The 14,903-nt window shown below is 43.7% G+C and overlaps 1 protein-coding gene across 8 annotated transcripts in view; it reads left to right on the top strand.

Annotated features, from left to right (window-relative positions):
• dock10 (dedicator of cytokinesis 10) overlaps positions 1-14,903 on the top strand; it is a 370,245-nt gene that overhangs the window by 205,374 nt on the left and 149,968 nt on the right. For all 8 annotated transcript variants that reach the window (XM_078563739.1, XM_078563738.1, XM_078563737.1 and 5 more), the window contains exon 7: positions 1,308-1,442. In XM_078563739.1, the coding sequence (XP_078419865.1) occupies positions 1,308-1,442 (135 nt within the window). The remainder of the gene's footprint in view (positions 1-1,307; positions 1,443-14,903) is intronic.

The raw sequence follows: 14,903 nt of genomic DNA, 5'->3' as shown, positions 1-14,903 counted from the left end.
GAGTCAGCCTCTGATCCATGGCCTTAATTGGCCTTTTAATCAGCTTAACTACAAGCCTCAATCAGGCCTTCTTGAAAAAAGCTCAGGGCCAAGATGTTGTTGGTAAAGTGACACCTCCATTCAGTCCATAAGCATGACCCCGAACTTCTGGTTGCCTGTCATTCTAATTCTCTATCCAATTCCTACTTTGAGCTCTCTGTCCTAAACCACCTATGTCAGAAGTCTGATAGTCAGCCAAGTTTTCATAGACTTAAAAGCTTTATTTGCAGAAACATTCATTGTCCCATTATTATATGCTTTTGCCTTGCACCACCATCCTTGTTTTTCTTGTAACTTCTCTGGCCTTCCACCCAATCACAAACCTTCCACTTAGCTCCTTCTACCTCTCCCTCATTTCCCTGCTTAAAACCTGTTGCATTTCCAACATTTTTCAATTCTGATGTAAGGTCATTGAACTGAAAAGTGGGGCAGGATTTTATCCTGATATGGGGACAAGAATGGAGGCAAGTGAGTGCGCAACTTTGTACTGGTGGCCAGTGTACCAGTTTACCAGCACCATCTCGGCCCCGAGCCATTTGTGAGAAGGCCTGGTTGGGGCTTGTGGTTAAAGTGATTAAAAGGCCAATTAAAGCCATGGATCAGAGGCTGACTCGACTTTTCCAGTTGGCCTGCTGGCCCTCTTTGGCGTCAAGATCACAGGTGCTACTGAAGGCAGCTTCCCAGTGGTAGACTGGGGTCCTTGGTCCAGGAAGGCTTTGAGGGCTCCTTCCCAACCATGGCTACAGCTGCACCACAGGCTGCCCTATGGAGGGGTTTCCTCTCCACAATGATGGTCCAGCAGCTGTGGCCATTTTGAATTTCACTTTTTTTTTTAAAAGAGCTGAGGGCATGACTCAAGGTGGAGTCGCCCTCTCTCTCTCCCTTACCTGCAATAGCAGGCTGCGGCTCCTTCAGTGTTTGAGGACATCCTGTTAGCCCTCCAGCTTCAATAACCTGCTCGATGTCGTCAATTGGACAGGGAGTGTGACCTCTGGCTATTGATTGGCTGATCAAGGGAAAGTCAATGTTGGATAACTATTCTCAACACAGTGTGGTGTTGGGCTGCATTTGGCACTGACGTTAGTGTCCCGACGCAGAACGGAAAACCTGTCCGTAAACCATTTCTCTCTTCTCAGATGCAGCCTGATCTGCTGAGTGTTTCCTGTTTTCCTTCTGTGTTTATAATTAGAACATGTTCACTTAATGACTTTACATTTGTTCAGACATTTTATATGGCTGCAATAATAACATTCACTCTCTCTTTGCAGTCCTTTAAGAGGCGGTACTTCCAACTAACACAGTTATCAGATAACTCCTATATTATGAATTTCTACAAAGATGAAAAAATCTCCAAAGAACCTAAGGGTTGTATCTTTCTGGACTCTTGTACAGGCGTCCTACAGGTAAGAGTGCATGGTCAACTTGTATTAAATCAGAGATCTCAGATACCTTTTAGAACTCAAGAGATTAAAATCTTGAGCCAGCGAGGTCTCTGATTTTCAATTGCCTTACTGTTTACTGTAATTTTTATAGTTATTGCTAATTCTTACCTGTTCTAATTAATCTATTGTTACGGACAGGAAGAGGGTTAATTTAAACAGTAGTAATTTCTCCTGTACAGAAACAAAAAGGTGTTTTGATTTGTTTCTCTCTTTATAAATGATGGCATACTTCCCAACCCCTCCATTTTGGTATGATCCAATTTTCTAGTAATAATCCCACAACAAGCTCAAGATAGGATGAACTCAAAGGGTTAGTTTACTTGCACACACTCAAAATGCGGAAAGGAGAGTTGCAATGACCCCTAGCATTCATACAGTACAAAGAGGAATAGAGAGAAGGGTTTGCAGTACAGAGACAACAGAGAAAAAAAACATTGTTTCACGTGGGTTCCAGAGTCCAGAATCAAAGCCCAATGAAGTATTAAGATAAAAGCAAAATGCTGCGGATGCTGGAAATCTGAAACAAAAACAAAAAATGCTGGAAAAACTCAGCAGGTCTGACAGCATCTGTGAAGAGAGAAACAAAGTTAACGTTTCGAGTCTGTATGACACTTCGTCAGCTCTGAAGAAGACTCACTGTGGTTGACAGGGTCCTCAATTGTGCCCGACCCATCTCCCACGCCTCTACCCCCACACCTTCCTGTCCCTCCCACAACCATGATAGGGTCCCCCTTGTCCTCACTTTTCACCCCGCCAGCCTCCGCATTCAAAGGATCATCCTCCACTATTTCCGCCAATTCTAGCATGATGCCACCACTAAACACATCTTCCCCTCAACACCCCCACCCCCCCAACTATCAGCATTCTGTAGGGAATGTTCCCTCCAGGACACCCTGGCCCACTCCTGCATCACCAACACCTCACCCCTTCCCACTTCACTTTCCCATGCAATCGCAGAAGGTGCAATGCCTGCCCCTTTACCTCCTCCCTCCTCACCGTCCAAGGGCCCAAACACTCCTTTCAGTTGAAGCAGCGCTGCACTAGCACCTCCTTCAATTTGGTCTACTGCATTCGCTGCTCCCAATGTGGTCTCCTCTACATTGGAGAGACCAAGTGCAGATTGGGTGACCGCTTTGCAAGTATGATCCAGACCTTCCTGTCGCTTGCCATTTCAACACTCCACCCTGCTGTCATGCCCACATGTCCATCCTTGGCCTGCTGCAATGTTCCAGTGAAGCCCAACGCAAACTGGAGGAACAGCACCTCATCTTCCGACTAGGCACTTTACAGCCTTCCGGACTTAACACTGAGTTCAACAACTTCAGACCATGAACTGTCTCCCCCATCCTCTTCCCTTTTTTCAAAATTCATTTTAATTTTTTATTCACTTATTTTTATTTTTATTCACTGATTCATTGTTGTATCCCCTTTTTATCCCCCCTTTTTATTCCATATTCGATCCTTTTTCCCCCCCAACGCCCCCGCACTCCCCCTAACCCCCACAAGGGTCATCTGTTACTTGTTCCATGTTGTTCTTTTCAGAGTGCTTACTCCTATTCTGCTATTATCACATTCCTCTTTATTACCCCTGCCACTATCAGCACCCCCTTTAGCCCTTACCACTGCCATTAACATTCCCTTTGTCCTTTTGTTCATGACATCTTTGTCAATCTCTCCTTTGCCCCCACCTTATCGCTGGCCTTCTACTCCACCCCCCTTAAGCAGTATAAATTTAATCACATTTCTACTTCTCTGTAGCTCTGAAGAAGGGTCATATGGACTCAAAATGTCAACTCTCTCTCCACAGATGCTGCTGAGTTTTTCCAGCATTTTCTGTTTTTGTTGTGATGAATATCCATCGTTTGGCATGTGGCTGGGTTTCGAAGATTGCTAAATATCTCAGCCATTATAAATTTAAAGAAAGGTTGCAAGGCCTTTTGTCTTAGCAGACCATCAGTCTCCTTCTGGTCAGCCTGGGATATTAAATACAGATGGCCTATAATTAGCTGTCTTTGAAGTTGGGCTGTGCAGTCCACAGGTAGTTGTTAGTGGTTCCTCAGAGATAACGAGCTGTGAGTTTCCCTGAAACTGAAACGTGACTTCTTTTGTTCAGGGGTCAGAGACAGACATAGGTTTAGTCATTTTGGATCTTGTTCAGTTCTAAGATTTATGAAATAATGATGAGGATATCTGTATATATTTTACAAAAATATATGGGGTGAGGTCTTAGTCCCTCACTGTTATATACTGAAAACACTGTAGTAGCAACATTAAAATGGCATTGCACTTGGTGGTGACCTGTGAGCACAGGGCCATGTGATATGAGGAGAGAAATTCATTTGCATTTCGTGCTTCTGCAAGACCTTTGAACGAGGAAATAACTGAAGAAGCTAAATGTATGAATGAGCTGAAAGCAACTTGAGGCAATCACAGCCATATACAACTTTACATCAAATGTGGCCATGAAGTTTTCAACCTAAGTGAAAAACTAAACAGTACTGCACAAACTATATAAATACTATTCAAAAGGAAATTAATATAATTGTACAAACATGTAAAGTCAACCTAGAAAAATGTTCATTTTTTTAAATATTTGGAACCCCCCCCAAAACCTTTTACCACCCATTGACCCTGAAGAACTATTCATTCCTGAGCACTTGTAAGAAAAATTACAACCTCCCCCCTCCACGCATGCCCCCAACGACAACTCACCCCCAAATAAGACACACATCTGATGCTTTTCAACCTCCCATTGAGGCTGGCAGTGGACATGAGATCTTCCACCCACTCCTTGCTGAGGTAGATGTTGACTCCATCCTCCAACAATAAGAGAGCAAACAGCTATAGGCCCTCTGACTGAGTCAGATTTGCATACAAACACCACTTTACAGTTGAACCAAAAAACAAATTCACACCCCATCCGCTAATTCCGTTGAATCCCACCTTCCAATCCTTCCCTTTAAAGGTGGCAGTTGCCCCCCCTAGAGCCTGTTCCTTATGTTTATTTCTCACAACTACAACTCCCTTCCACACCTCTCCTGACCCCAGTGATTGTATTTCTCCAGTGGTTGGCTATTTACTGCCCCAACTTCCTAGTTTAGCTGATCCTATTTCCAGTTCTTCCACATTTGCTTTCTCTCTCAGTCCTAACTGTTTTGTCTTCACCTTCTCTCTTCCACCCTCCCTACTTCTTTGGCCCACTTCTGTTCCTTGTGCCACATTTTCACATTTTCCACATCATCCTCCCTACTCTGTTTAATTTTGACGGCTTGCTCTTGACACCTGCCCTCTTATCCCATGTTGGTTTCATGGCCTCTTTTCTTCTAAACCTGCTTGACCTGAAAAATTCAAATTGGCCTTGACTATCCATGTACAATGCCACTTGTGATCAACTACTTAAGTAAAAAAGAAGACTCTGATGGTACAGTGGTTTGATGATGTGCATTGTGTTTATGATTCCGTCATCTGAGTTCCCTTGGCAAAATCTGATGCTTAACCCTGGGTTGTTTTATTTCAGTAAAATGCACCAATTACTGTGGGAAACTTTCATTGCCGTCCAACCTGTTCTGATTTTTGTGAAGTGTCTGACAATATTGTAGTAATATCACAGTCAATGTTGCTAAAGCTTTGAGAATGCTGGGGATAAACTCCCTTCTGGTCCAATATAAAGTGCACTCGGTTCTCCATATAAAGGTTGTATAACAATTAGTGCATTAAGATAGCTAGAGACAAAGAGCCGATTTTTATGGCCCTGATTGGGCAGGGCCAATCCTATTAAGGAGACAACCAACAGCATTGTGGGCTTATTGAGAGCTTGCCCCAGGTAAGTTTTTAATTTTCATGCAGGCAGCCAGACTTGACTCCGGCCCTATGACGTCTCATGCATCAGGAAACCTCCTGCTGATTACCATGTACCACCCCCTCTCAGCTGATGAATCAGTGCTTCTCCATGTTGAACACCACTTGGAGGAAGCCCTTGAGGGTGGCAAGGGCGCATAGTATACACTGGGTGGGGGACTTCAATGTCCATCACCAAGAGCGGCTTGGTAGCGCCACTACTGACCGAGCGGCCGAGTCCTAAATGACATCGCTGCTAGTCTGGGCCTGCAGCAGATGGTGAGGGAACCAACTAGAGGGAAAAACATACTTAACCACATCCTCACCAATCTGCCTGCCGCAGATGCATCTGTCCATGACAGTAGTGGTAGAAGTGATCATTGCACAGTCCTTTTGGAGATGAAGTCCTGTCTTCACATTGAGGATATCCTTCATCATGTTGTGTGGCACTACCACCATGCTAAATGGGATAGATTTTGAACTGATCTAGCAACTCAAGACTGGGCATCCATGAGGTACTGTGGGCCAACAGCAGCAGCAGAATTGTACTCAAACACAATCTGTAACCTCATGGCCCAGCATGTCCCCCACTCTACCATTACCATCAAGCCAAGGGATGAAGAGTGCAGGAGGGCATACCAGGAGCAGCACCAGGGATAGCTAAAAATGAGGTGTCAACCTGGTGAATCTATAACACAGGACGACTTGCACGCCAAACAGCATAAGCAGCAAGTGATAGACAGGGCGAAGCGATCCGACAACCAACCAATCAGATCTAAGCATTGCAGTCCTGTCATATCCAGTGTGAATGGTAGTGGACAATTAAACAACTCACTGGAGGAGGCAGTTCCACAAATATCCCCATCATCAAATGGGGGAGCACATCAGTGCAAAAGATAAGGCTGAAGCATTTGCTACAACCCTCGGCCAAAAGTACCGAGTGGATGATCCATCTTGGCCTCCTCCGTAGGTCCCCAGCATCACAGATGCCAGTCTTCAGCCAATTTGATTCACTCCATGCGATTTCAAGAAATGGCTGAAGACACTGGATATTGCAAAGGCTATGGGCCCTGACAATATTCCGGCAATAGTACTGAAGACTTGTGCTTCCGAACTTGCCATGCCTCTAGCCAGGCTGTTCCAGTACAGCTACAACACTGGCATCTACCCGGCTATGTGGAAAATTGCCCAGGTATGTCCTGTAGACAAAAATCAGGACAAATCCAACCTGGCCAATTACCGCCCCATCAGTCTACTCTCGATCATCAGTAAAGTGATGGAATGGGTCATCAACAGTGGCAGCACTTGCTGAGCAATAACCTGTTCACTGATGCCCAGTTTGGGTTCTGCCAGGGTCACTCAGCTCCTGACCTCATTACTGCCTTGGTTCAAACATGGACAAAAGAGCTGAACTCCCGAGGTGAGAGTGACTGCCCTTGACATCAAGGCAGCATTTGACAGAGCGCGGCATCAAGGAGCCCTAGCAAAACTGGGGTCAATGGGATCAGGGGAAAAACTCTCCGCTGGTTGGCGTCATACCTAGCACAAAGGAAGATGGCTGTGGTTGTTGGAGGTCAGTCATCTCAACTCCAGGACATCACTGCAAGAGTTCCTCAGGGTAGTATCTTCGGCCCAACCATCTTTAGCTGCTTCATCAATGAAGGTCAGAAGTGGGGATGCTTGCTGATGATTGCATAATGTTCAGCACCATTCACGACTCCTCAGATACTGACGCAGTCCATGTCCAAATGCAACAAGACCTGGACAATATTCAGGCTTGTGCTGACAAGTGCTAAGTAACATTCGTGCCTCCAAGTGTCAGGCAATGACCATCTCCAACAAGAGACAATCAACCATCGCCCCTTGGCATTAAATGGCATTACCATCACTGAATCCCCCATAATCAACATCCTGGGCGTTACCATTGACCAGCAACTGAACTGGACTAGCCATATAAATACTATGGCTACAAGAGCATGTCAAAGGATGAGAATCGTGTGATGAGCAACTCACCTCCTGACTCCCCAAAGCCTGTTCACCATCTACAAGACACAAGTCAGGAGTGTGATGGAATACTCCCCACTTGCCTGGATGAATGCAGCTCCCACAACACTCAAGATGCTTGACACCATCCAGGACAAAGCAGCCTGCTTGATTGGTATCACATCCACAAACATTCACTCCCTCCACCACCGACGCACAGTAGCAGCAGTGTGTACCATCTACAAGATGCACTGCAGGGATTCACCAAGGCTCCTTCAACAGCACCTTCCAAACCCTCAACCACAACCATCTAGAAGAACAAAGGCAGCAGGTAGATGGGAACCTGGAAGTTCCCCTCCAAGTCACTCACCATCCTGACTTGGAAATATATCGTCGTTCCTCCACTGTCTCTGGGTCAAATTCCTGGAACTCCCTTCCTAACTGCACTGTGGATGTACCTACACCACATGGACTGCAGCAGTTCAAGAAGGCAGCTCACCACCGCCTTCTCAAGGGCAACTAGGGATGGGCAATAAATGCTGGCCCAGCCAGCGAAGCCCACATCCCATGAATTAATAAAACAAAACTGTAGAACAGTATTCTCTGTTGTACAAAGTGAAATTTTGTTCCAACTTAAAAATCTGTTTCAGAACTAGATGTGGGATGATTCTGCATTGTGGTATACTCACCAAACAAATAATTATTTTAACATAAAGGCGTAAATGAAAAAATAAACAAAATCAATTTTCAATAGGAAATGGAAAGTATTGTTTAAAACAGCATTGTTCTCGCCTCTCACAGTGTGGTTAAGAGTGAGCTGTGGGCAAATCTGCATGGCCTAGTTGGAGTAAATTTGTGGTGTACTGTTAATGTTTTTTTTTCCATTGTGGCGCTTTGCATGTTCAGGTTGTCACAGCTTATTTAGGCAGCCCACAAATTAGAAGATAAATGCCATACTCCTGGAGTTGCTGCATTAATGAGGTGCAATCCAAACATTTGTCGTTTTAAAGCCTGTTTCCTGCAGCTTTACATGCTTATGAATTGTTTAGTGTTATGCACAGTTTCAATTCCAAATGAATGATATTCACATTAGCTGAATTGTCAAAGCATATATTTATTATTGTTGGTGTTGTCGGACGTGGAACCAATTTCATACGTGCCTGAAGGTAAGCTAACAAAAGCTGATCTATAATTTGAAAAGCAAAAGCTGAGAGCTCAAGCCACGCTGAATGCTGGCCTAAAAAAAATCCTTACACATGCAGTTGGGCATGGGCTTGTCATAACTTAACCTGCAGATACATTACAGTACAGTTACAACACTGGCAACTACACAACAATGTGGAATCTTAACCAGCTGTGTCCTGTCCGAAAAAGCAGGACAGATCCAATGCGGCCAATTGGCGCTCCTTCTCTCGAGCATCAGCAAAGTGATGGAAGGTGTCGTCTAAAGTGCTATCAAGCATCACTTACACAGAAATAACCTGCTCACTGATGATCAGTTTGAGTTCCACTAGGGTCTCTCCACTCTTGACCTCATTACAGCCTTGGCCCAAACATGGACAAAAAATCTAAACTCAAGAGGTGAGGTGAGAGTGATCGCCCTTTACAGCAAGGTATTATTTGACCAAGTGTGGCATCAAGGAGCCCTAGCAAAACTGAAGTCAATGGGAATCAGGGGGAAAGCTTTCCACTAGTTGGAATCATATCTAGTGTCGTAAGGTGTTTGGTGTAATTCAGTAGGTCTTAAGGTATCTATAGTCTTAGGTAGTTTAACAGTAAGTATTTATTAACTGTTGTTGCTCTGCATATAGTTTCTCATAAAGGTCCAAACTAGGAGCTGTCTCCATGCTTGCTTTTACACACAGCTCTGTCCAACACTACACTGACCCCTAGGTGTGAGTCATGTGTTCTCTTACATTACTGTGTGGGTGGTACTGTACTTAGTCCCACGTTAACTGTTTATGTATTAGATCTTATACGACACCTCCCTCCAAGTCTTTATCTAACGTATTTTCCCAATTTACTCCATGTATTTACATCATTACTATTACACCATCTCCCCCCTCAAGCCTCTGAGTTCATCGGTTCAAGCGGTCTGAAGGCTTTATTACCCTTCCATATCTTCTTCTCACGACTGTTGAAGGTAGGATCTGTCTCTGCAGGTAAACTTTGTTGAATTGGAGGTTATTCTGGCAACTGGGTGTCTTTTCATCCTCTTTTTCCATTCTTTGGCATTGAATTGCTCTTTGTCGATTCCCCAATTGTAGTGATAGATGGCAGTTGGTTTATCCTGCTCTTTACAGGACAGATAAACTCTGAGCTTGTCTCGATAGTGTTTTTTTTTTCCCTCTTCCTTCATGTGGCTCACCATGGTGCATACTGGGATGGAAAATGGCTCTTCCTGCTATGAGGGTGTGACTTGGTAGTAAGCTCACCTTTGCATTTGGCTGTGTGGTGTGCTGTCTTCAATGGATGGCTGCCGACTTGCTGGCAAAGGGTTGCAGCATCTGATCTGTGGTCTTAGGGTTTCTCTCTCCAAAAGCTGGAGTTCGAGGCTCTTCTCATTGCTGGTTCCTCTCTTGACTGTCATCTACTTGGTGTCGTGGTGACCAGCTGAGTGGTTGGCTGGTCTGACCAATGACAGATTCCTGGCACCTGTAACGAAAGTGGACAAACCTGCCCTGCAAAGAGAGAAGACAATTCAGAGCCAAAGTCCCAGTCGAAAGAGTCTTTCTTGTTGGAGCTCTCAGAAACTTGCAGCTCTGTATAATTTACGACAGTGGTGGTCTTGGCATCCTGTGCTGTTTTGAGGAGATTCAGGGCTCACCGGCATCTCTGCTCAAGAGAGATAAAGACTGTTTATGGATGACATACATCAGTTCAAAGACTTGTTTGCCGCCACACCTTAATGGTTCCAGAATCATGCATATGACCATAAGTCGCATTCCTTCGGGTCCATAAAATGGTGTGTCTGTTGTTCATCGTCAGAGGTATCTCAGCCATGGTTCTTTGTCCGATAGGTACATAACACTGGCTCCCATGTCCGATTTCAAGTTTGTGAAATGATCATTAACTGAGATGTCCATATTCCAGAACAAAAATCCAAGATCTTTGACCTCACTCAAAAAGCGAGATTGTGTGTCCTCTTGGTGTGCTGTCTTGACCTAGAGATTCCTTTTGGGATCTGTGCATTTTAGTGTATTGCCTTTGCACAGCTTCCTGAAGTGTCTTGCTCAGTTACATTGAAAGCATTGGGCAGAAATTGCCAGACATTGATGCCTGTTGGGGCGCTTTGCTCCACAGTGTTGGCATGGTCGCTCTACTGGTTGTTTAGGGTATTGCTTCCCTTGGCATGGAGTGCCCTATTCCTGTGCTATTCCACAAACTGGACAGTGGGGTTTACTTTATACCACAGTTTGCTTCCTCCCCTTAATATGGACCTGTGTTGCAAATGGATTTCAGATTGCCTGACAATCTGGATGGCTTTCTCGAGGATTAGATCTTCCTTTGCTTGAAGCATGTCTGAGAGTGTGTCATCCGCCACTCCTACAAATACTCTACCCCTCATTTGCTCAGATTTCAGGCCACTGGAATCACAGCCTTCAGCCATTCTGTACAGCTCATTAATGAAGGAGTTGACAGGTTCTCCTGGCTGCTGGACATGTTTATTAAATTTAGCCCTTTCAAGGATTTTGTTACTTCAGACGTTAAAATAAGCGTCGAATGATTTTAAAACTTCATCAAACTTTGCAGATGATTCGTTAATTCCTTGTCTAGCTATTATATCATTGGCTATCAGGCCTATCGAATGTGTGTTAACTTATTCAGCTTCTGTCCTTTTATCCGAACCTGAAGCGATCATGTATCTATGGAATCTCTTTCTTAAAAGTCCCCAGTTCTGTGATTGATCTGGGCCTTGCACAAGTCCAAATTGATCTGGAAGAGTGGAATTCTGATCCATGGTTAAAATTTTTAAATGGCAAGCTCAGTTTTAAGAGGTTTCCAAAAATCCAAGATGGCTCCACTGTATGCTTCTTTGCAAAAGGTTTTCCCGAGCTTGCTGATTTTGGCGCACTCCTGCAGTAATGGCATTTGTGATCTCAGCATTTAAATTTTTTCAACAATGGCTACCTGGATCAAATGGTTAGCGTCTTCCTCGCTCCAGCGGAATGCTCTCAGGCCTTGGAAGCATTGAATCCCAGCTTTTGCTGTCTTTTTTTAAAACTGCCTACTCAGTCACAATTATTTTTAAATTAATTATTATTTTCTTTGTTCAGAACGAGCTCAACTGCCACACATTCAGGCGTCCGCTTGGGAATCGGGTTTCTTGGGCTGCGATTTAAATGGCAATTTCTGATTGCTGCAGTATTTCACTTTTTTCAGGACTTAGTTTGTCCAGGAATTTTCCCTGCTAGGTCTGCTGACTCTGCAAACTCTGGATATTGAAGGTGGACAACCAGGGGAGTCAATGGAATCTTCTGCTACAGCAAGGAATTTAATTTCAACTTTTTAATGTCATCAGCAAATTTTGAAATGTGTTTCTTGTAGCCAAGTCCAAATCATCTACATGTACTGAAAATAAATTCTGGACACAGCACTGACCCATAAGCTGCATAAATTCCAATCTTTCTTCAGTCCAAGCAATAAGCATCTACCTAACAGTTTTTTGCACTCCATCAACCAACTCTTATGCTTGCTGCTACATTTTCTCTGGCAGTATATACCCTGTATTTGATTTTTTTTCAGAAAAGGTTCTTATAAGGCACCTCAATGAATGCCTTCTGCAAATTTTCATAACTACAATCAACATTTTATCTTTTCTTTGAAATACTATTGAATTTGTCATTCATGGACTTGTCTTTAACAAAACCATGTCCGCTGTCCTTGTGGCAAAATAGCAGGATTGTCCCTCAATTTTCGTAGACAGTTTGAGGATTGCTGTGGATATGTATTGCTATGCTTGATTGCTAAATCTGAGGGTCAAATTGTTGAAGAATTAGTTATATAGTTGGCAAGGTGACATGGAGTTATTCTTCTTTCCCTCCTCTTGATTTCATGTTGCCACTTTTTACTTTCTAGCTGTGCTTCTCCTTCACTTCCCTGCACCCATTTCATTCTGGCAGTTTCTGGCAGTCATGGTTTCTGCCTGCTCTGCTCCAAAGGATTGAACACTGTTGCATATGAACAGGAATTCCTGACCATGCAGAATTAAGTGAAGAGTTTCCACTGGTGGCATGAAACTCCATCCAGCCAACCTCATCAAACAACAGGAACAGGAGTGGCACGGAGTGTGGAGGAGGGAATGAGAGTCAGGTTGGAAGAAATACGAATTTTTGTCTACAGTGCAGGCAAGCAGACTCCAAACTGAAGGCTCTGACTGCCCACTTGAAACACTGCTGATTGCAAATGTGCAAGGTTGTTGTATCATTAAGGCAAAAGACAGATTGCACAATGCAGACTGATTGATGATATCACTATGATTGTGGCTAACTTTCGGTATATTTATTGGATGTATTAAATGTGGTCTTAAACCAGCATAGCTGGTGGAAATAACATTAACATAGGAAACTGTTAGAATTAAAACTGCTATTTTATGGCACCCATTTCAAGTTGTATATGAAGCAACCTGAGTAGAATCAGTCTGTGATATCAAGTATTGTGTTACAAATCCTCCCAGTCAATTTCAATTTTAAAAAGTGGATCAAGCATCCATGTATCAAGATTAACATTCAATACCACTTGGTACATGAGAAGGGCTCTGACAGAAGTGAGTGCAAAGTTAGAAAAATGATCAATCTGAATTTTAATTGAATGCAATTTGGTAGAGTAAATGGAGTTATCTGAAGACATTTGTTAAGGGCATTAAGTGGAATGACTTTGAGCAAGCTTAATCTGGTTTCCAATAGAATTGAATCCACAGTGGAACATTTCATTATGGCTGAGAAACCATGGAAACTGCGAATTTGCTATTGGGTCATCAAACTGTCAGGAAACTAGTTTATATTTTACTCATGCTGCAGCTGGACTGCTAGTTTCTGGTACTGTCATACTGAGAAAAGAATAACTATCTATATTGGTGTGAAAAGTATTTCGTTCTTGGCTGGATAATCAGATCCAGTTAATGAAGATCTGCTTGACAACTTGTTTCTTGTCCTTCCCCTCATTTCAACATTTCCCAATGCCATTAAGTACATGGACCATCTCTTGCAGTATGTACTATCACTTGTTCTGCCTTGCATTTCATGTCATGGCCACATTAGCTGGCACTTGTGTGTAACAGATAAATTTAGTGCACTACATTTTTATCAAATTTATTTTTATCTATTGTTACTGCAGACAGAATCTAATGTGAAATGTTTGTTAGAGGCTAAGAGGAATTTGAACATGAAAGGTTATTCCCCAGCCTGTAACATTACTGTATTTTGATTACTCTTGGTACTATGGCAATTCCATTCAAATGATTTTTAAAACATTTTTGTGTCTAATGCCAGTAAGCAGGGGCATAAAATCCATGCTGGAGTCATCCCAGCCCTACCACATTTGTAAGATACTCTGCCAGAAGTGACATAGATGTTGCAAATGCCTGTTTATATTTAGGTGCATGTAGTCACATTGCAAGTTAGTGTCAGGGAAATGAACATATGAATTCCACCCCTCAAACCTGCTCTGCTGTTCAATAAGATCATGGCCTATTCTGATTGTGGCCTCAACTCCACATTCCACTATCCCCACTAACCTTTGACTCCCTTTTTAACCAAGAACCTATCCACCTCTGCTTTAAAAATATTCAATGACCCTGCCCCACTGCTATTTGGGAGAGAGTCCCAAGGATTCACGGCCCTCAGAAAGAAAATTTCTTCTCATCTCCGTCTTAAATGGGAGACCCCTTATTTTTAAACGGTGCCCTCTAGCTCTACTCTCTCCTATTAGGGGAAACATCCTTTCAGCATCCAGCCTGTCAAGTCACCTCAGGATCTTATGGGCAGGATTTTCCCGTCGGCGAGCAGGGGGCGAGGCCCGCTCACTGACGCATAAAATGTCAGGCGGAACACCCGACGTCACCATGCCCCATTTAGGTTTTCAGGTAGGCGGGGGCGCAGCAAAATCAGAGTCATTGAAGTAATTAATGGACCTGCCTGTCCAACCTTAAGGTTGGTGGGCAGGCCAGGAGTCCTGGCGGGCTTCAGAAAAAAACATGAAACCTCATCCATGGGTGGGATGAGGTTTCATGTAGGTTTTAAAAAATTTAATTAAAGTTCTTAAAAAAGTTATGGACATGTCCCAACTCATGTGACAATGTTACATGAGGGAACATGTCAGGGATTTTTTTTTTCTATTTTTAATATTTTTGACAGCAGAGCCAATCTCCCTGAAGCGGCACTTAGCCTCAGGAAGATGAGTGCGCTCTTTCGTGTGCATGCATGAAAAAGCGCACTTTCAGGTTTAGGGATTTTAGGGCGTAATGCTTCCGTGCGGACGCCTTAATTGGCCCGCCCACATAAAATGGCGGTGCACCCCCGATTGGGGGCCCTGATCGGATGCGTGCCTCTTGTGCGCCCACACTTCAACTTCCCCCGCAACAGGGGGGAAAATCCTGCCCCT

The sequence above is a fragment of the Cetorhinus maximus genome, chromosome 19, assembly GCF_964194155.1.
Source record: "Cetorhinus maximus chromosome 19, sCetMax3.hap1.1, whole genome shotgun sequence".
In the NCBI taxonomy this organism is placed as follows: domain Eukaryota; kingdom Metazoa; phylum Chordata; class Chondrichthyes; order Lamniformes; family Cetorhinidae; genus Cetorhinus; species Cetorhinus maximus.
This window is presented reverse-complemented; position numbering and strand designations above follow the sequence as displayed.